Source organism: Balaenoptera borealis, assembly GCF_965194805.1.
Source record: "Balaenoptera borealis genome assembly, chromosome: 5".
Taxonomy (NCBI): Eukaryota; Metazoa; Chordata; class Mammalia; order Artiodactyla; family Balaenopteridae; genus Balaenoptera; species Balaenoptera borealis.
In genome coordinates, this window is record NC_138862.1 from 70,531,087 (window position 1) to 70,554,588 (window position 23,502).

The following is a 23,502-nucleotide window of genomic DNA, read 5'->3' on the forward strand; positions in this document are numbered from 1 at the left end:
GGCATGGGGTTGCCATAAGATGGCCATTTATAGGCCTAGAGATCTCTATTCGGCATGCATTTGGAGGAAATCTAGGGCTATAGCAAGGTCTTGTTGGAAGATACTTAGAAAAATTGTGGACAATCATTCTTAGGATTGAGGAGCCTGGAGTGAACCAGAAGTAGAATAAGTGACATCTGAAACAGTAAGCTGTCACTTTCTGCAGAAAGTCAAGAGTAGGTCTCTTGATGAGCTGTAAAATCTCAGATTTGTGCTTTGAGAGAGACAGAGGGGTGTGTGTTCCTCCCTGTGCACAGAGAGAGCAGTAATCAAGCATACAGAGTCTGGATCATTCCCAGAAAGGGCCCAGGAAGCCAGAAGTCAGCTTTAAAGTGTGTGTGTGTGTGTGTGTGTGTGTGTGTGTGTGTGTGATTGGACCTGGGCACACCTGACCCAGAGGAGAACTGATCCCAAGGAGGGATGGGGCGGTGAGAAGCATCAGAATATAATACCAAATCATTTCACCAGACACTAAGTGCTTGCTATGAGCAAGACATCATAAGAATCTCTCTAATCAGCACTGCAACTTGGGGCCCTGAGATCAGCTGTACCAAGTTCTAATTCTTTCATTATCCAAAAAAGAATCAAGTGATACAACCACTGAGAGAAAAAAAAGGACTTTAAAAAACTTCTTCCCGCCATTCGCCCCACGGTGGGCGGTTGCCACAGCTGGTTTAGGGCCCCGACCATTGGGGCCCCCTGTCAGGAGGAGTCAACCTCCGGGCTGGGGAGAAGCCGCTGCCACCTCGGGCGGCCGACGTGGTGCCCTGGGACAGTGCACTTCCTGGCCTCGGTTCCTGGCCGAGTTCGGTCTCCGGGGTTCAGGCCCGGCTCCCCTTCCTGGTCTCTCTTCTCTCGCTGGGCCAGTTTATCAGAAGACTGTTTTCCAGGGCTAGAAATTGGACTTCTGATGATGTTTGACCCAGTGGAAGCAATAGCAGGCAACGTGATTTCAAAGCTGGGCTCAGCTTTTGTTTCTTCCCTCTTGTAATCACAAAACCCATTTTGGACCAGGAATTCCAATCATGTCTGTGATGGTGGTGAGAAAGAAGGTGACACGGAAATGGGAGAAACTCCTAGGCAGGAACACCTTCTGTTGTGATGGCCGCGTGATGATGGCCTGGCAAAAGGGCATCTTCTATTTGACCCTCTTCCTCATCCTGGGGACATGTACACTCTTCTTTGCCTTCGAATGCTGCTACCTGGCTGTCTAGCTGTCTCCTGCCATCCCTGTGTTTGCTGCCATGCTCTTCCTTTTCTCCATGGCTACACTGTTGAGGACCAGCTTCAGTGATCCTGGAGTGATCCCTCGGGCCCTACCAGATGAAGCAACTTTCATAGAAATGGAGATAGAAGGAAAAGGACTTCCCTGGTGGCACAGTGGTTAAGAATCCGCCTGCCAATGCAGGGGACACGGGTTCAAGCCCTGGTCCGGGAAGATCCCACATGCCGTGGAGCAACTAAGCCCGTGCGCCACAACTACTGAGCCTGTGCTCTAGAGCCCGCGAGCCACAACTACTGAAGCCCACGCGACTAGAACCCATGCTCTGCAACAAGAGAAGCCACTGCAATGAGAAGCTCATGTACCGCAACAAAGAGTAGCCCCTGCTCGCTGCAACTAGAGAAAGCCTGCACACAGCAACGAAGACCCAATGCAGCCAAAAATAAATAAATAAATAAATAAAAATCTATTAAAAAAAAAAAAGAGTAGAAGGAAATATACCAAAATGCATAAATATCCCTGAGTTGAGAGACCGTCAGTGATTTTTTTGTCTTCTATTCATATTTTCTGTTTTTTCCAAATTTTTTTTACAATAAGCGTATATTACTCTTATTTTTAAATAATTGTTTTTCTGATTCTAAATATTACCAGTCTTTTTTCATGCATATATTTTACTTTTGCCAGGTAAAATCCTTTATACAAGCTTCTTTCTATCATACATTTTCATTTTTTGGTACGTTGTGAATATCTTCCTGTCATCATTTAAAATGTGTACATCATTTGAAATGGCTGCATAATATTCCATCCCATGCATGTATCATAATGTACTTAACCAACCTCCTATTATGATATTGAGGTTATTTTCAGTCTTTCACTATTAAAAGGAACTTCTGTGACAAAAACAAAAACAAAAAACCACAACAACAACAAAAACTTCTTCCCTCTTTGATTTGTGGCTGTGTGTTTTTAAGACTCAGGATATATTTTTCCTGTCCAATTGTTTTCTGATACTCCTTTCTGACTTTTAAAGAAATAGAGAAGCTTGAAAACATAGCCAGCCTACTTAGAAAATGTTCACAGCCATGTGGGTTCTGCAGAACAATCCAGAAAATCCAAAACATGAACCAAATTCTGTTTTTAGGAATGATCACCTCAAAAGGGAGTCTAAAAAGCAAAATGGGCTTCAGAATCCTAATTTAACATTTCCTATCATGATTTGTTCGTGATGGGATTAGGAGGTGACAGTGGAAGTTATAGGGCAGTGAGAAAGGGGTACTTGATACAAGCTTTCTTTATCAGTTGAAAGATGACCAGACATCTATGGTATAATTTTGCAGTGGGGCTAGGAAAGAAATGCCATCCATAATTCATTCATTTAAAGAACCTGCTAGCATACTCTCAATTCAGGAGACAAGATATGACACTTACAGAACAGTTCAAGAAATGATGGAGCGGCCGTGTTCTTAAGTGACAAAAAGCTGTAGTATAAATGACTAGAGCACTAGCCTCTGAGTTAAGAGCCCAGAGATCTAGACCCAGGATAGCCACCATCTTTTGTGGTCCAAGACCAGTCCCAGCTTCCCTCAGCCTGAGTGTCCTCCTCTGTCCAAAGAGAGGTTTGAGTGTTAGAGAAATTCTGAGGATCCTTCCAATTCCAACATTTGGACAGTAAATAAAGAGCTTGGGGATTCAGAGGAGAGAGCACTGGTATGGAGTCTAAGAAATGCCTTCTGAGGTGAGACTGAGGTCTATCTGCCTGCCATGGCCCCCCTTCTGCGGGAGTCCCTCCTGTCAGGACACTGAGCTCACGGGTAAGGGGTTGCCTCCAAACTCCCCTTTCAGTAACTCCTTAAGAATGGAAGGAGTGCCACAGTTTCCCCAAGTGACTCTGTGGGACCAGCTCTCCATCATACTTGCAGGGTCCCATATTCTGGAAAGGAAACAGAAGGGGAACTAACTTGTTGAAACTGACTATGTGCCAGGCACTTTGCACAGGGAATCTTTCCAAAGGTATCTCATTTGCTCCTCCCAGGGTTCTGGGAAGGTTGATGAGATTATCCCAGTTATAGAGATGAGGCAACAAAAGTTCAGAGAGGTTAAAATGCCTACCCAGTCACACAGCAATAATGTGCCAAGGCAGGGATCCAAGCACAGATTTACACCTCACTGTTACTGTTTTTATCCAGTCATCCCGACGCATGAACTCCCTGTTGTCCCCTAAATCAAACCTGATGCCCTTCAGCAATGCATAGACCTTCAGCAGTCTGCTGTACCTCCAGCTTCCAGCCTCTGCATTGGGGCCCAGCCTCTCTGCCTGCTGCTTGCACCGTGCCTCCCATTAAGCTGCCTGCTGGCCTTCTGGCTACCCATCACATGTGCACCTTGCTCACCGCCAAGATCAAAACTCACCACTTTTAGGAGGTCTTCTCTGAATTCACATATCTAAATATATATAGTATGTTTTTCCACAAAGGACTTGACAAAGTTTATAAAGATAGATGCAATAGTAAAGCCATAAAATATAAATACATTAAAGCTGCTTTTTCTGCATGGTTCTGTTCACCTTAGAGCAGTGGTCCCCAGCGTTTTTGGCACCAGGCACCGGTTTCATGGAACACAATTTTTCCACCGATGGGGGCGGGGATGGTTCAGATGGTAATTCGAGCGATGGGGAGCCATGGGGAGCAATGGGGAGCGATGGGGAGCGGCAGATGAAGCTTTGCTCGCTTGCCACTCACCTTCTGCTGTGCCACCCCTGGGGGTTGGGGACCCCTGCCTTAGAGCATTCTTTCCTCAGCCTGTAGCACTCGTGTATCAATACGTTTCAGAGAAGGCCAAGATGGAATCACTAACTTCTTGAGAATCCTCTGCCTCTTTGGGTTCCCAAATAGCATGCAACCCTGGTCACTGCATGTTGATAAGCTCACTGCATGCTTGTTCTTACTGTAGAAAGAGCTCACGACAGGCCCTTCAGTAGCCAGGTGCATGACTGGCGTCTTCCTGTCTGCCTCATTCCCCCCTATGAGGGAAGAGATGGCCGTGAGCCATTCATTCTCCTCCTGACCCCCTGGAATGCACATTCCAGGGATTGACCAGGTGTGGTTTGTAGCCAAGGCATCAAACCAAACAAACAGAACCAGGTAATGCCCTGGACTATATGTGCAAGTTGCTGAGTAGCCAATCACAGGCAGCATCTTGCTATCCCCAGGTTACACCCTGCCCACCCAGGCCAGGGTCAATGTGACATCAGAGGCAGGAACCTCCGTGGTACTCAGACTAATCATCTCTTCTTGACCTGTGACTAGCCATCCTAGGGCCTCAGTGCCACATGGGGTATGCAAGAGAACACAGAAGTTAGGCAAACACAACCTGCTTCCAAAGTACCCCATCGGTCCACAGCAAACTTACCTTAATTTACGAATTACAGTCTGTCCGTAATCAGTATTGTTAAATGCATTTTTAAACTGTGGAGAAGAAGAACAGAATTAAGAACAACTACAAAGAGGGGGGACAAGTGATATTACATCTAGGTTTTAACATAAATCCATTTCTAAACTCATTTATATAACTATAACACAACAAATTATTTATTCTTTCCATGCGCTCTAATACCTTTCAGTAATTTTTGCTCTAACATAGGAAGATTCTGATATAATTCAGAGCCACCCAGGAAGAAGATGGAAACCTGAAGCACCCAGCCAAATCAATATTCTTAAAAATAACGTGACTGACTTGTTTTGTCTTTTCAAAGTTACTGTTAGACTTACCTATAATGCATACTTTATACACTCATCAATTTACCTAAGGAAGACTTAAATGCCTACCTTACCAAGGCATCATGCCTGAGACACAGAGATTACCAAGATGGGCAGACCCAGCCTCATCAAGTAAGAGGTTACACCATGAAGTTGAGAGAGGTAAGTGCCAGAGAGAGTAGAATCTACCGTGGAAGTGCAAAGAAACTCTCATCTAGTCGCAGAGAACCAGAGAGGGCGTCATAGAGGAGATGGGCTGTAAAGCATTTCAGTAGGTAGTGCGGGGCCAGGAAGTGGAAGAAGGAGCAGCCCACACCAATGCTCAGAAGCAGTGCGGCTCAGAAGGCAGCAGGCTGAAGTGCCAAACTTCTCCGCTTAGCTTTTGCAAAATTTAACTGCTTTGATCCTCACTTTCTCATTGGAAAATTTGAGATAGCAGTAATTCCCACCACATATTGCTATCATGTGGAGAAAGTGAGATAGAATATATGATACGTGGCTTTGTGAGCTGGAAGGGGCTCCAGCACAGGTAGATCTTCTTAGGCCTGAGTTGCGTTCTAAGAGCAGAAACAATTCTAGACACTTGTTAACAAGTGGCCAGAGATTAAGCTGGGACCTCTGGCAGAGGTGAGGTGGAGGTAGGATGGGGGTCTCAATTAGAACATAAGTTCTTTGATGCCAAGAATGGGGTTCGTTTTCTCTTTCTTATGACACCCCCCACCGCCTGCCACCTGCCCATCCCCATCCCCATTCCATAGCACTCAGCACAGGGCAATCCCTAGGAAACACTCAACAAACACCAGTTGACCGATGATTGAATGACTTAACTGTGAAAGACATGACCCTGGACATGTCTTCCTCTCTTTGGACCCCATCTCCATATTTATTACATGAATGTTGAACTGGGTTGGTGCAAATTTTTTTATTATATAATCCAAGAATTTTATTATTTTTCTCCCACGGGGACCCCACATTTTAAAAAATCATGGCAACCAATGTCATTTAAAAAGATGTTAAATCATTTCTCTTTTATTCTAGTCAAATTCAAATATATTTGATGCTCTAGTTAGTCTGGGCAACCTTGTATCCAGAATATGTCCATATTCCTTTTAATTCTTTTAAATATCAGGAAGAGCGGGTATTTCTGTAAACCATCAGGGCCCTGGGAATCTACTTAGGAACAAGTTCACTGGATGACCTCCAAGGTTCTATCCAACTACCCTACTGACCATTGCACTTTTAATTTTCTTAATCCCAAAAAATGAGATTGCAAAATTAGCATCTGGCATAGGAAAAAGGTTTTCCATTTTTTTTCTTCTATCAGGTCACCCTTTGAGGATTTGGGGATATACTCCTCTCAGTCTGAAGGGCTGCAAGACTGGGCAGGAGGGCATGAACTATGCTAACAGGCCTGCCCGGACCTCATTGCACAACGGAGCCAGTAGGGAAGGAGAAGCAGCACTGAGGTCAGGCAGGTCTGGGTTCAAATCCCCCATCCTCACTCATCAGCTGGGTGACCTTCAGTCAGTTACTTAGCCTTCCTGATCCTTGACTGTTATTCCGTACTTTCTGGTCCATTTTCATGGCCACCGTGCTTCCTGGGCCCCCATTAAGATGTTAGTTTTTTAAAGTGTTTCTCCAAGAGAACCCTCTTGCACTGTTGGTGGGAATGTAAATTGATACAGCCACTATGGAGAACAGTATGCAGGTTCCTTAAAAAACTAGAAATAGAACTACCCATACCACCCAGCAATCCCAGTACTGGGCATATACCCTGAGAAAACCATAATTCAAAAAGAGTCATGTACCACAATGTTCATTGCAGCTCTATTTACAATAGCCAGGACATGGAAGCAACCTAAGTGTCCATCGACAGATGAATGGATAAAGAAGATGTGGCACATATATACAATGGAATATTCCTCAGCCATAAAAAGAACCGAAATTGAGTTATCCGTAGTGAGGTGGATGGACCTAGAGTCTGTCATACAGAGTGAAGTAAGTCAGAAAGAGAAAAACAAATACAGTATGCTAACACATATATATGGAATCTAAAAAAAAAAAAAAAAGGTCATGAAGAACCTAGGAGCAGGACGGGAATAAAGATGCAGATGTAGAGAATGGACTTCAGGACACGGGGAGGGGGAAGGGTAAGCTGGGACGAAGTGAGAGAGTGGCATGGACATATATACACTACCAAATGTAAAATAGATAGCTAGTGGGAAGCAGCCGCATAGCACAGGGAATCAGCTCGGTGCTTTGTGACCACCTAGAGGGGTGGGATAGGGAGGGTGGGAGGGAGACGCAAGAGGGAGGAGATATGGGGATATATGTATATGTATAGCTGATTCACTTTGTTATAAAGCAGAAACTAACACACCATTGTAAAGCAAATATACTCCAATAAAGATGTTAAAAAAAATAAAGTGTTTCTCCACCTAGAGTTCTAAGACATATTTCCAAGCTAACATTTTTCCCTTCAAAACTAAATTTTGAGAAACACTGGCTGGACACCCTCTCTAAGACCTTCCAGGTCTGACATCTGTGGTTCCACGATAGAGATCTCCATCTCTTTCATGTCGACACACTCACAGTAATCAAAATGAAATGAAGCTGTTGTTCATTTTGACATTTTTGACAATGGGAAAAAGAAGTAACATATTAATTCAGATGGAGTTCCTCTTTCAGACATTAAAAAAGCCAGACTAGTATGCAAATTTGATTGTAAAAAGGAAAAAAAAATCATCATCTTTAATTTTTTTTTCTCTTCAATTCTATGGAAGTAATTTATTTTAAAACAGCATTACATTTCTCTGTCCACTTAAAAATATTTAAGAATATTTCTGTATGAATGAGTATGGCATGGCTGAAGGTAGCTTCTAAAGGCCTTCTGCTGTGCCAGATGTTACCCCTTTAGGTGCAGGATCACGGTGAGGACCCAGGGCCCCAGAGGAGGAGCCTGGGCAACCAGGAAGCAGTGGCCCCCAGGAGTTTGGAACAACTACTGTTTACAAACCAATAAGCATGCATTTCACTACTTGAACCACCGGTATAGCTGTACCAGCATGTACCACCCGAACACCAGTCTACACTCTACAAGTCAGTGTTAGAATAAAGAATATTTATAGAGGAAGGATGTTTGGAAAATACTTACAAATGTAGTAATTTTAAGGTATAATTCCTGATAAGCCACAGAATTTTCATCTTCCAAGCCGGATGTAGATGCTATTTTGACCGTAATTGTACCAGGGAATATCTTTCCTGAAATTCAAGCAGAATCTCTCTGTGATATTTAATGTAAAGAGGGTCATTTCCATTTTGTTTAAAACATAGTTTATTTTTAAAAATTCTAAACGTATGATGATACTACAGGAAATCTGGAAATATGAAAAACATTACCCCAAACCTGACCTAACCTACCACAACTATTCTCATTTTGGTATATTTCTCCCAGCTCTGTGTGTGTGTGTGTGTGTGTGTGTGTGTGTGTGCTTAATTTACATCGTTATAATTCCAAGTTTGTATCATGAGTCTTCTTTACTTATTATTAATAATAAACATTTTTCCAAATCATTAGTCTTCATAATTAACTTAAATGCTACATAATATTCTGTGAAATACACCTTTCCTTCATTGATGCAGTCATTTTTTTGTTTTCAGTGCTTTAATTATTTAAGAGGGAAAAAAACAGTTGCAATGAACATCTTCATGCACAAAACTTTCTACATATGGAGTCATTTACTTAGAGTGGATCCCCAGAAATGACAGTATTAGTGCTAAAAACAGGAACATTCTTTTGGCTTTGGGGATATCTCTAATTTCTGTGGCCAACACAATGCATTCATTTCCTGTACAGTTGGTCTGTTCTGGCAAGGAGGGATATTTCTCATTCATAAAACAGACAAAAACATGTAACTCAGGAAATAGCCTTGGAATTTCATAGCACCCAGCTGATATAACCAAAAAAGTATAGGGTCGATTTGCTCTTAAAGTTCATTTCCAGAGCTGAGAGGCTCTCAAGTCTCCAAAAATAGGGTTTGCTGTTATAGAACAAGCAAATCCTATGACAGAGAACTGAACCAAGGTCAGAGACCAGGTTCCTGGTTTGTCTGACTCTGTGGTTTTAGGAAATAACCTTATTCTGCATCAGTGTCCCCATGTAACAGCACCACTTTGTATTTATGCAGCCTGTGTACTTTTCCAGGGACTCCGACATCTATCATTCTCATTTTGACCCCATGGCACCATTCCCTTGAACAGTTTAAATGAAGGGACCCATCTACTCCCGTACCTCTAGGACTAGCTCACAAATCTGAATTGGTCTATTTCCTCTCCCACTAGGTTCCACTGAGATAAAGACAGGAACCTTTTTTCTACTTGGCTGGCCTTTGTTGCCTCTAAATTTTCCTTTAACTTTAGTATTATGGAAGCTCTTTTTGCCATTATTTTAAGTTTTCTATTCCACTTAGGTCTGAGGTACAGCTCTCCATGATTCATCCTTTGTAACTCACCTTTATTGCATGTAGAAGAGTTATAGTAAAACCCTTCTGAACACAGGCAAAAATGTGTATCATGCAGATTAACACATGAAGAACCACCCTCACAGGGATCCACTTGGCAAGGTTTGCTGGGACCTGAGATACAGTAGAAAGAGATTAAAAATCCATAGGATGACAACAAAAAACACCAAGAAACATACTTTTAAACTTTTAAATCTCCTGGGCACTTTCTATTCCTTGGCTGTGTTACTCCATGGCACACCCTTAGAACAGCTGAAACAAATACATAACAAATACATATTTTCTTATGTTTCTAGGAAGCTTGTTGCTAAAATTCTGTAGCCAAGCACTTGTCAACAGTAAAGGTCAGAGGTTGGTGGGTAAGAGTCTGCTCAGAGAGAGACAGCAGTCTTCTAACTCCAAGGAGTAAAGAAACACTTTGGACCTCAAGGATCCTCCAGAACCTTGATGTCTGGTTCTCTAACACTAGGTAGAGCTCTCCAAAACCATTTTAGAGAAAGCATCATATTTGTTTTTGGAAGATATGAATAATTGACTTATAGGGAAGATCAGGCCAAAAGCTCCCCAAAGAAACTAGATATTCTGGTTAGCATACATGGTATACAGACCCACGAGGAAAGGCAAGGGAGAGTAAGGGAACAATGTGGATTAACTCAGTGAAAATTCTAAGAGGAAGTGATGAAGGGCCACTCTACTCTCTGGCTTTCTGAGTGGATGACCTGAATAAATGGAGAGAAGAATATTACAATGGTTTCTATACCACTGGCCAGGACTCCTGGGGCAGGCAGGGTGCAGCATCTTTCTTATCTTTGGAGAACTGATGGGATCCAAGAAGGGAAGTTAGGTCAGTGGCCAAATGGTGATCTTGGCTAGCCATTTCCTTTATCTCTGTCAAATGAAATGATCCTGAGCTTTGATTTCAGAATAGATCAAGTAACTGACAACCTTCAGAACTGTCTTAAGATTCTAATAATACTGTAGGTGCAAATTGTTGCTTAAAAAAAAAAAAAGAGACTACGTACGAGGTACAATGTGCATAACATGGTCTCTTTTTTTTGAAGTATAGTTGATTTACAATATTACATTAGTTTCAAGTATACAGTACAGTGGTTCAGTATTTTTGGGGATTATACTACATTATAAGTTATTACAAGATAATGGCTATAATTCCCTGTGCTGTATAATATATCATTGTTGCTTATCTATTTTATACATAGTAGTTTGTATCTGTTAATCTCATATCCCTAATTTGTCCCTCTCCCCTTTGGTAACCATAAGTTTGTTTTCTCTATCTGTGAGTCGGTTTTTGTTTTGCATATACACTCATTTGTATTATTTTTTAGATTCCACATATAAGTGGTATCATACAGTATTTGTCTTTCTCTGACTTATTTCACTAAGCGTAATATTTCCTAGGTCCGTCCACAATGCTGCAAAAGGCAGAATTTCATTCTTTTTATGGCTGAGTAATATTCTATCATGGGCATGTATCTTTTCAAATTGGTGTTTTCGTTTCTCTGGATATATACCCGGGAATGGAATTGCTGGATCATGTGGTAAAAATTGAAAATAGAACTACCATATGATTCAGCAATTCCATTCCTGGATATATAGCCAGAAATAACATGCTCTCTCTTATGATAAAAAAAAAAGGTGGGGGGACTTTCCTGGTGGCACAGTGGTTAAGAATCCGACTGCCAATGCAGGGGACACGGGTTCGAGCCCTGGTCTGGGAAGATTCCACATGCCGCAGATCAACTAAGCCCGTGCGCCATAACTACTGAGCCTGTGCTCTAGAGCCCGCGAGCCACAACTACTGAGCCCGCATGCCACAACTACTGAAGCCCACGCACCTAGAGCCCGTGCTCCGCAACAAGAGAAGCCACCGCAGTGAGAAGCCCGCGCACCGTAACGAAGAGTAGCCCCTGCTCACCGCAACTAGAGAAAAGCCTGCATGCAGCAACGAAGACCCAATGCAGCCAAAGCTAACTAACTAACTAAATAAATATTTTTTAAAAAGGAGGGAATACATAGAAACATATAAGTCTATGTGTTTGTATTTGCACAAACACAAAAAACTGGCCACAGAAGTTGCCTCTGGGGAAGAAAACTAGGGGTCTGGGTCCTAGGGATCTAGGATAGGAGGGATATTTAGTTTTTACTGCATATACTTTTGCCCCATTTAAGCTTCTTTTTCCATAACTATGGGCCTAATTGACTTTTATAAAAAATAAATAAAACAGTACTGGTGAGGCGCTCTGATACCGGTTGGGAGTGTAAAATGGTGCAGCCACTTTAGAAGACAGGCAGGCAGTTTCCTACAGAACTAAACATACTCTTAACTATATGACCCCACAAGTGCACGCTTTAGTATTTACTCAGTGTAAATGCTAAGTAATCACTTATTATTTATCAATTTATATCCACTCAAAACCCTACAAACGAATACTTATAGCCGTTTTCTTCATGACTGCCAAAACCTGGAAGCAACCAACATGTCCTTCAGTAGGTGAGTGGATAAACAAACTGGTACAGCCAGACAATGGAATATTATTCAGTGTTCAAGCCTTGAAAATCGACATGGAGGAATCTTAAATGCATATTACTAAATGAAAGAAGCCAATCTGAAAACGCTACATACTGTGTGATTCCAACTACATGACGTTCTGAAAAAGGCAAAACTATGGCAACAGTAAAAAGATCAGGGGTTGCCAGGGGTTAGCAGGTAGGAAGGGATGAATGGGCAGAGTACAGTAGATTGTTAGGAAGGTGAAAATAGTCTTTATGATACCATAATGATGGATACATGTCATTATACGTTTGTCCAAACCTACAGAATATACTACACCAACAGTAAACCCTAATGTAAACTGGACTTGGGGTGATTATTATGTGTCAATGTAGATTCATCAACTGTCACAAATGTACTCTCTGGTGAGGAAAGTTGATAATAAGGGAGGCTCTGCAGCTGTGGGGGTAGGGAAATATGCGAACTCTACCTTCCTTTTGATTTTGCTGTGAATCTAAAACTGCTCTAAAAACAAAGTCTATTGAAAATAAAATTTTTAAGAGTGAAAAAAACAGTCTACATGGGACACAGGAGGCGTAGTGCAGTACCTCATAAACAACAGTAAGGGTCACCTCTCTGAGAAGGTGTAAACGAATATTCTAAGTAAAGTAAATGGCTTTTTAAAAAGCCTCAGCCACATTGCAAGGATGATTTGGCAAATCCTAGGGAAGAAATTGAGGGCAGCTCCATTCTGGATATACTGCTCAGATAACTCCTGGTGTGCTTTCTCCCTGGCAATAGAGGACAGACTTGTTAGTTTTTCTGTGTGCCAGGAATAAAATCACAGGGTGTTACAGTGGGAAAAGGATTTTGGTGGCTATTTAGTTCAATCACATCTTATTACCAGTGAGTATGTTGAAGCCAAGAGAGAAGTGATTTGGCCCATGCCCCATAGTTAGTGTAGGGTCAGAGCACAAGAAGACTGCCTTACTCTGAGAGAATGTCTGGGGTAGCAGAAACAGCTTAGAAAAGCTCCCTTTCCTGACTGCAGGAGAACTGATTGTGTAGCTGTGTCCCTCTTGACCTAGCCTTCAGAACGGCCCCTGCAAACATGAAAGAAGATTGGGAACCAGGTTTTGATACAGGCTCTGGCTCCATTTGCTTAATCATCCATTTCTTAGATCTATTGCAGAACACTGGGGAAGCCAAAAGAAGAAAGTATAGGGAAACATCAACTTGCTCTTTGACCCTGGGCAAGTTGCTGCCCTCACTGGGCCTCAGTTTCCCTAACTGAAAATAACAGGGTTTATCTAGACCCTTTAAGCCTAGGTTTGAGGATTCTTTAAGACCAGGGGTTGGCAAACTATAACTTATGAGCCAATTCTGGCCAGGCCTCTGTTTTTGTAAATAAAGTTTTATTGATACACAATCAGGCACATTCATTTGTATATTGTCCATGGCTGCTTTGATGCTAATATGGCAGAGTGGAGTAGTTGTAAGAGAGACCTTATCATGGCCCACAAAACCTGAAATATTTATTAGTTTGCCTTCACTGATAAGGTTTACTGACCACTGCTCTAAACTTTGGTAAATGAGGCAAGTGCTTTCTGTTTCAATAACTTGGGCTTGAGGTCAATCATCATCTCTTAGATAGTATCCCCAAACATCTGTCCTTTGGACCATGGCTCTGATCATGTCTAGGACTGTTTGAGTACTGCTGTTGTTAGGCTTTTTAATCTCTCAGACTCAAATTCCATGAATTAACTCAAAGTCTAACTTGTGATCAGCTACCTTTGTAATGTCATATTTTTCCATAATATTTGATGAGGAATCAGGGTAGAAGTGATTCTTTCCTTCAGTAGACCAGGGATCTAGACCAGTGGGGCTGGAGAATCAGTGCTTATTTGCACCTGACCTCAGAGAAGCTGAAACTATTTGCAAAAATCTACTAGGGAGAGGGAAGCTGGAAAAGTAGCTTTTATAAAGTCCAAGTTCATAAAAATATTCCACATCCGGCAAATAACTTGAGAAAAGGAGAATGGAACTGCAGGTAATCTTTTAGCATGTCTGCCATTACTATTAGCCTGTGCGACCCAGACTTTTTAATTCCAGGGGTTCATATCCAAGGACACCTTGGGTCTCTTTACATGCACTTCCCTACGCTGGTAGAACAAACTTACCTACCATCCTCCACAATACTGTGACTCCTCAGTGAGAAGATTTGAGGGAATTGCTCTTACCTGGGGTACTTGTGGAGGGAGTAGGTGTACTCATTTTGGTGGTAGGAGTAGTAGTGTCTGTGGTAGAAGTAGGAGCACTCGTGGTGGTGGTGGGAGTAGCAGTTTCTGTGGTAGAAGTAGGAGCGCTCGTGGTGGTGGTAGGAGTAGCAGTGTCTGTGGTAGAAGTAGTTGCGCTCGTGGTGGTGGTAGGAGTAGCAGTGTCTGTGGTAGAAGTAGTTGCGCTCGTGGTGGTGGTAGGAGTAGCAGTGTCTGTGGTAGAAGTAGGAGCGCTCGTGGTGGTGGTAGGAGTAGCAGTGTCTGTCATAGAAGTAGTTGCGCTCGTGGTGGTGGTAGGAGTAGCAGTGTCTGTCATAGAAGTAGTTGCGCTCGTGGTGGTGGTAGGAGTAGCAGTGTCTGTCATAGAAGTAGTTGCGCTCGTGGTGGTGGTAGGAGTAGCAGTGTCTGTCATAGAAGTAGTTGCGCTCGTGGTGGTGGTAGGAGTAGTAGTGTCTGTGGTAGAAGTAGTTGCGCTTGTGGTGGCGGTAGGAGTAGCAGTGTCTGTGGTAGAAGTAAGATCGCTCGTGTTGATGGTAGAAGCTGTAGGAATACCTATGGCAGAAGAGGCAGCTGAGGTTGAAACAGTTTGGTTCCCTGCCAGAGGAACAAAGATATTAAGTTTCAGAAGACATAACATTGAATATATAATGACAGTTGCTATTATTTAATACTAATTATAACCCAATCCGTTTTTTTTCTGAAAAATAAATGTAGTGAATTACATTAAAAATGAAAATACATGACTACTTTTTAAAAAAAAAAACCCACAATAAAGGAAATTAAAAATTAAACAGACAAAACTGGAAAAATGTTACTAGGGAGCTCCCTGGTGGCCTAGTGGTTAGGATTCCAGGCTTTCACTGCCGTGGCCCAGGTTCCACTTCTGGTCAGGGAATTGAGATCCCGCAAGCCGCGAGACACGGCAAAAAAAAAAAAAAAAAGTTACTGAAAAATATGATGGTATCTGGCCTGTTAGCTCAACTTGTAGAAAAATATGATGAAGAGTTAATATTATTTATTGTATTATTATTAATTATAATATATTAATATAATTTATAATATGAAGTATTAATTATATATTAATATCAACATGTCATATTATTACAAGATGTAATATCATTTATGCCTGTAGTTGCAGAACTGTCAATCTGAGTTTAATATTCCTCAGAGCAGTTCTCAGTGAGGGCAATTGAAAATGCCACCAGGTGGAGCTGTTTACTACCTCACATGGCCTCCTTTTGTCTTTTTACAGTTTATAGCAATTGCCCCAATTTTCCATTACATTGCTTATTAGCTGAGGGATGGTAGGGAAGGGGTTGTGTTTAAAGAATGATGAAATAAAAATACCTCATTAAGGTATTTAATGTATTAAACTTCTTCAAAATGTTTTCTAGTGATGTTTACCCATTCATAATTCTAGAGACATGAACTTTTTAAAGAATAAGATGAATATAGATGGTTTTTGCCCTAAGGGCTATGCTGATCATCAAAGCTGCCTTTTTTCAAATCTTAGGAACCCCTGGACACATGGGGTAGTGTACTCTTAGTGATCCTATAATCACTTTTCTAGAACGCTTAATTGTCTCTAAGAGCTCTGACAATGATAATCGGTTAAAAAAATTATTAAAAGCAAAAGTTTTAGTGAGGAAGCTATTCGTAAACCTTTGGATATAGAAAACTGCTGAAGATGTTACCTAATTCCCCCTTGGGTCTGGAAGGCCCTGGATGACAGAATCTGGCTCTTCACCTTGAACAGGGCTGGGCTTAACCAGTCATTCATAGGCAAATGCTCTCCCAGGAGCAAGAAAATAGTTCACCAGCTGGCCATCTCGACAGCTGCTACCCCGTTCCTCCTACTACTCTCACTTATCAAGGGCTTACCCTGTGCCCAGCAGGCCTGTGGAATAGATATGAGCATCCACATTTGACAGGAATGCCCACCAATACTCAGAGGGATTAAGGGATTTGCCCAGAGGTAAGCCTTGACCCCCATGAGTAAGGGGCAAAAAAGAACTCTTGATGCCACATTCAGGGATTAAACCAGGTCCCTGCTCTGCATTAGGACCCAAATGACACCTGGAGGTTAAAGAGAAGGAGATTCTAGGGCACTGAGCCCTTGGAACTACCAAGTTGTTCTTGTCTGGCCTCAGGATTCTCAGGGACAAATCTGGCTTGCTGAACCCCAAATCTTAGTCCAGAAGCCTCTTTTACTACTCTTCTATCTGCCTTCATCACAGACTGAAATGCCTTGTGTCTTTGAGCCCAGTTGGAGAGGAAACTTCATCCACAAAATAGTCCACCTAATGGGGCCGTGGGAATTAAGCTTAAGCCTGCTGATTCTATCCCAGAGACAACAAACATGATTAAAAGAATTTAAAAATTTTAAATGTTCCTTACCTGAGATTAGAGAAAGCAGGAGGGCAAGAAGACTGAAGTGAGTGAAGGCTTTCATTTTAGATGTTCTTGCTAGGTAATCCAGGGAGAAAATGATTTCCCTCCAGCTATCTTTCTTTTTAACTCTCTCTCAGGTTCAAAGTCCAGTAATTAACTGACGTCAAACCAGACAAAGGCAATTACTAGTTAGGGTTTGGTCATATAGCGTAGGTCCCTTCCGAGCTTTTGAGATAGAAGAGGCGAACCAGGAGTTACGGATTATTTTTGTCTCATAGTCCAAAATAACTCAGGACAGTCCAAACATCCTTGGGAGATTGGAGGGCAGAGGGGGGGTGTCAGTTAATCTCTTCATATTCCAAACATCCCCAAGCTACCACCTTTTAGGAGGTCACCATTCCTTTAAACACCCAGTAATATAGTCTGTGCTCTTCTCACTCCACTGGAGTGCAGGAAATCCATAGTTTCCTCCAGCTATAGTTCTGAGAATCCCTGAGGAGTCCTCATGTGTTTCTCCAGACTGTTTGTTGCTGAGCTTTTATCACCTTTCGCTGTGGACCACCACCCTGGGCCTCTCTGACGGTCACTTCTAGCAACTTTGTATTCATGTCTCCAAGCTTCCCTGGCTCCCCACATATCACTGTACCTGGACATGACCCCCCATTAATGTCCTCAAAAGCAGTGAATATCAAATTGTAACCTTTAACCTAACTTTACTGAGAGTTTGTGTGTGACAGATCAAGGAGGGGAAAATACAGTGCAGAAAGAGAATACCTTAAAACAGATGACTTGATCTCTTGACTCGTGGTTGTTCATGGGCCAGGTCCCCCCTCGCAGGTCCTCTACTCACCTCTTATTCCTCAGCCCCTGACCTCTCACCACGTTTCCGGAACCAGCTTTATTACTTGGATGAAGGGCTTCTTAATCCAGTCCTCCCTCTTTAAAATCCAGGACCCCCACCCCCCTGCATTTGGCCCCAGGCAGAGGAATGAAGCCAATAACACCTCGTGAATATTAGCCAGAGTTTTCACTCTAACCTTAGTGAAAACAAAAATTTTTATATTACACAGCAGGCGAGTTCCCTGTTGTCCCAAAAATCTTCATTCAGGAATAGGATTTGGGATTTACTCTTCACAGCTGAGAGGCTCATTTAAATATTTTTCCCGAGCAAAGACACCTCTTGGGCCCATACGTGGTACATTATTCTCAGCTTGAATGATTCCTGGCAGCAAGAGTTAAACAAAGGCCTTTTAAAATTCTTTTTGTCTTTTAAAACTCACTTTATTTAGGTAGGTATAATTTACTTCAATAAATCAATCCATTTGAAGTGTAAAACTCAATGAGCTTTGATAGATGTATATTCATGTCAAACCACCATTACAATCAAGATACAGAACATTTCTATCACACCCAAAAGTTTCCTCTTGCTCTTTTGCAGTCTATTCTTTCCTCTACCCTCAACCCCAGGCAACTGCCAACCTGCTTTCTGTCACTAGAGATTAGTTTGCTTTTTCTAGAATTGTATATAAACGGAGTCATACAGTATGTGTTATTTTATGTCCAGCTTATCTCCCTCAGCACGATGTTTTGTGAAATCCATCCGTATTACTGTGTGTCAGTTCTTCCTCCTTCCCTGCTTCCTTTCTTTATTTTTCCCTTCTTTTGCAACTTTATTGAGGTACAATTTATGTAAACTCACATATTTAAAGCGTTGACACGTACACACACCCATGAAACCATCACCATAATCAAGATATCAAATGTTCTCATAATTCCCCAAAGTTTTCTTGTGTTCATCCTTCCCCACACCTCCAGTCTAAGGTAACCACTGATTGCTTTCTGTCACTACAGATTAATTTGTATTTTCTAGAATTTGATACAAATGGAGTCATACAGATGCACTGCATTTGGGAGGGGGTTATTCTTTGGTCTGGCTTCTTTGACTCAGCACAATTATTTTGAGAGTCATCCATGTTATTGTATATATTAATAGTTTGTTTTTTCCTATTTCTGAAGAGTATTCCATTGTATAGATATGGTGAACATACTACGGTTTGTTTATCTAGTCATCTGTTGATGGACATTTGGGTTGTTTCCAGGTTTTGACTATTACAAAGGTGCTATGAATATTCATGCACAGGCCTTTGTGTGGTCATATGCTTTCATTTCTCTTGGGTAAATACTTAGGTGTGGAATGGCTGTAGCATATGACAGGTATATGTTTAACTTTTAACAAACTCTCAAACTGTTTTCCAAAGCTGTTCCATTTTACATTCCCATCAGCAACATATGAGTTCCAGTTGCTACCCATCCTTGGCAACACTTGGTTACTCTCAGTCTTTATAATATTAACTATTCTAAAGGGTATGTAGTGGTATCTCACTTTGGTTTTAATTTGCATCTCCTGATGACAAATGATATGGAGCACCTTATCAAGTGCTTCTTAGCCACTCATATCGCTTCTTTTTAAAAATATTTGTTTCAAATCATTTGTCCATTTTTAGTGGAGTTGTCTCCTTATTTTTGAGTTGTCAAGTGTTCTTTATATACGTGTTGCAAATATGTTCTCCCCTTCTGCCATTTTTACATGGCATTTCCACCTAGTGCATTCACTTTATAAAAGGCTAACCAGGAATTTAGGAAAATTGAGAAAGTGGCCTGAGGTCACATAATTAGCTGCAGGGTCTCAAATCCTGTCTCCTAAACCAGGAACAGCCCACTGCTCTACCTTTTTCTGGTTTCAAGATATCAAGAGAGTAGTATCCACAGAGCACTACCGCCAGTGTCTGCTAATGCCACTCTATTACAACAGTGTCGATATCTACTGTGGTTTTCTACTCCACTTCTCTGCTGAGGACGCAAGGAAGTATGACCAGGAAGGGATGGAGGTCTGCTAGGCACCTGTTTTCCTGACTCTTCCCTGGCCTTACCTGGCAAAACGTGTGCAACAAGAAGGTCAGGTAGTCCTGAACGTATGAATCCACAGCCATCTTTTCTTAGGCCTCCTTGAACCCAGGCCACACCAGACTGCAACACGCCAGGACTATAGAGACAAGTACATAGAGCTTCTCAGTTGTGGAAATGCTTCTTCCTCATTGCTGATGTTTCCTTCCCTGTGGAGCAGCTCAGTGAGCGCCACGCTCCTGGCCTCTCAGTGCCTTTACTGACTCTGCCCTAAGTGAGGTGTGCTGACTTATTTCAGAAGCATAAACTGGGAATACTCATCTCCAATCCTGCCTTACCCTTCTGGGAGAGAACCTGGGTATTCAGGACTGTTGTAGCTGGGAGGTAAGGATTCAGTATTAGAAAGCCCTAAATCACATTCTCCAAAATAAGCTCCTGTTGAAAGTGATATTTTGTCTCCATCTGCCATATTCTTTGTCTCAATTCTCACATGATTCAAAATGTGGGCAAGGAAAAGGGGTGGTATTTATTAGCACCACACCAGCTATATTCTAGATACCTGTAAGTGGAAAACACAGACTCCATTTTCCCATAGAAACAACGGTCTGTTTAGGTGACTTTGTCACAGAATCATCTAAAAAGAGCTAAGTTTACCCACAATTACCTGGTCACCAGAGAACTACACTTCAGCAGGGACCTTATCAATGATCTATTGGCTATGGAGAGGGACAGGACGGGCCCATTAATTTAAATTATATCCGACTATTCAGACATAGGGTAAACAGAAGAGAGCTGTGTCAAAGCCATTTAGGATTGGAATTTGATTTGCCAAGAGCCCCTCTTCAGCTACTTTGATTCTGCAACATGGTGGTATCATCATAAGGCTCCAAGGCTTTGGAGAATCATTAGAAACCTAAAATCTCTATCGAGATTAAATAACTAGGCCCACAGAATTTTTTGTCTACAGAACCAAATGTTGCAAGAAATTTCAACTGCCCTTAACTGCTTCTCACTAATTCTAGTCCCTTGATACATAGTCTTCTCAGATTCACTAATACTGTTTATCAATATCATGCTTGGATAATAAATGAAGCTGATCAGTTATTTTCCTCTCTAATTCAGTAAACCATTCCCAGAGAAATGGCTTGTGGGAAAGCGATATTCCCAACTCAAGTGTTTAACTGGTGACACTTTGACAAAACCATTTCCAATCCTGGCATTCATATCTACTGAAATTAACTTTTCACCTAATGGATACTTTACAGGAATGAAGTTCAGGTGGCTATGCAATTGATATCAGATGTTTGAGGCACTTCTGTACATCTGTCAGGCACATCTATGAAGCAGTGAACAAGATGGTGGTGGTCTCTATTCTCCTGGACCTTACAGGGGCCAAGGGGTGGGTAGAAAACAAAATAATTTCAGAGCGTGATAAATGCTATGAAGAAAATAAAACATAACGGGATAGTGACCTGTGGGGTAGAAGGTACTTCTTTATTATATAAAGGATGGTAAGCAGAATCTTCTCATGGGAGCTGATGTCTGAACTCAGACCTGATATTAAGAAAGAGGCTACCATTCAAACATCGGAGAAGAACATTGAAGGCAGAGGGAACAATGAGTACAACTTTGGTGTTTGAGGAGCACTGTCATTTTGGAGGAGATTGGAAGGAGGTAACGTCAGAGAGGCACACTGTGGCCTGATCCTGCAGGGAATGCGTATTTTATTCTACGTGCAAAACCAGGAAGCTTTGGGGACATTTAAGCAGGAGAATGACAGGAGGGTTCTTCTTGGTGGTCTCGTCTAAAAGAGACACCTGACTATCCAAGCCCAGTTCATTTCCTCCATGGCCTCAATATGTATGAAATGACTTTGTCTCTTTGTTGTTTTGGTTGTCTATTGCCCATGAGAGCCATCTCATGCCACATCTCCCATGAGAGCTTCCCTGCCACGTTCACTCCTCCGTCCCCAGCATCCAGAACACCTGACACATAGCAGGTGCTCAGGAAATGTTTATGGATTAAAGGAAAGAATGGACGAACGACATCCAGTTTGTTGAAGGTGCAGGGAGCAGGGAATGCAAGTAAATAAGATATTGTTCTGGGTCTTCAGACTCACCATGCATTTGGATAATTTCTTTTCCAGAAGTTGATTGTCATAATCAAATTATTCACAGAGAGAAAATAAAGTTAGTAAAGAAATACGGGATAAAGTGGATAACTAATAAGAACCTGCTGTATAAAAAAATAAATAAAATAACATTTAAAAAAAAAGAAATATGGGGGAAATACTCAACTTTTCACTCATTTTAAAGACATGCTACTAACTAGAACAAAAAAGAAATGACATTTTACATCTGTTAAAAGTGTTCACACTGATAATGTTCAGTTCTGGTGAGGGTGCAGATAATTTAACATGCTTGCAAATGCTACACCACCCCCCTCCAAAAGGCAATTCAGCAACAAATATTAAGAGCCATGAAAATGTTCTTACCTTTTGACTGAGAAATTCACTTCTAAGACTGTATCCTAAGGAAATGTTTTCAGTTCAAGGGAAAAGTATATGTACAAATACATTTGCTGCACTATTATGTATATTATAAAAAGTTTAAGACAACTTTTAATATTCAAGAACAGAGCAATAAATGTGGTGACTATCCTTGATGAAACACATGACAGCATTGCACAAGGGAAGCCTAGGTACAGCAATAAGGGAGAGTGCTTCTTCTACTGTGACAGTGTGTGAAAAAGGCAGGGTTCTCTCTCCTACACTGACTGTTGGTGGGAATGTAAATTGGTGCAGCCACTATGGAGAACAGTATGGAGGTTCCTTAAAACACCAGAAATAGAGTTGCCATATGATCCAACAAATCCCACTCCTGGGCATATGTCTGGAGAAAACTCTAATTCGAAAATATAAATGCATCCCAGTGTTCATAGCAGCACTAGTTACAGTAGCCAAGACATAGAAGCAACCTAAATGCCCATCAACAGATGAATGGATAAAGAAGAAGTGGTACATATCTACAATGGAATATTACTTAGCCATAAAAATGAATGAAATAATGTCATTTGCAGCAACTGGGATGGACCTAGAGATTATAATGCTAAGTGAAGTAAGTCAGAGAAAGACAAATACCAGATGATATCATTTACATGTAGAATCTAAAATATGATTCATATGACCTTATTTACAAAACAGAAACAGACTCACAGACATAGAGAACAAACTTATGGTTACCAAAGGGGAAAGGGGGAGGAGGAGGGATAAATTAGGAGTTTGGGATTAGCAGATACAAACTACTATATATAAAATAGATAAACAACAACGTCCTACTGCATAGCACAGGGAACTATAGTTAACATCCTGTGATAAAACATAATGGGAAAGAATAAATATGTATAACTGAATCACTTTGCTGTACACCAGAAATTAACACAACATTGTAAATCAACTACACTTCATATACTTCAATAAAAAAATTTTTGTAAAGGCAAGGTTTTCATTATATATCTAATTATGTGAAAAATATGCCTCTATAAAGATAGGCCCTAAAGAGAAACATGGACCAATTAACGTGATTGACTTGTTGGGAGGCAGTATCATGGTTGAGCTCTCTTCTTGAGATTGTCTCTTCTCACACACAGGTGATGTCAAGGGCTCATAGGACGGTTCCAATGCCAACACGTGGGCATTCCATCCCTGGAACTGCGTTTCAAACACCTCGGCCTTCAAAAGGACGAGGCACTGGCTTTTGGAGGTGTGGCTTGTAAAACTTCACAATCACTTACCTACTCACTTCACTGAGTTTAGTTAGTTCTCAATAAAAATTTTTTTTCTCATCATGGAGAGAGTCAAATTCTGTGGACTCCTTAATTCCATTTG

The 23,502-nt window shown here is 41.5% G+C and overlaps 1 protein-coding gene across 1 annotated transcript in view; it reads right to left on the minus strand.

Annotated features, from left to right (window-relative positions):
• The window catches only part of MUC13 (mucin 13, cell surface associated), a 32,802-nt gene extending 18,244 nt beyond the window's left edge, over positions 1-14,558 (minus strand). The window contains exons 1-4 of the mRNA XM_082392349.1: positions 14,286-14,558; positions 9,528-9,650; positions 8,171-8,277; positions 4,670-4,725 (exon numbers count right to left, since the gene is read on the minus strand). Coding sequence (XP_082248475.1) covers positions 4,670-4,725; positions 8,171-8,277; positions 9,528-9,650; positions 14,286-14,319 — 320 coding nt within the window. The 5' untranslated portion in view covers positions 14,320-14,558. The remainder of the gene's footprint in view (positions 1-4,669; positions 4,726-8,170; positions 8,278-9,527; positions 9,651-14,285) is intronic.
• Positions 14,559-23,502: the final 8,944 nt, after the last annotated feature.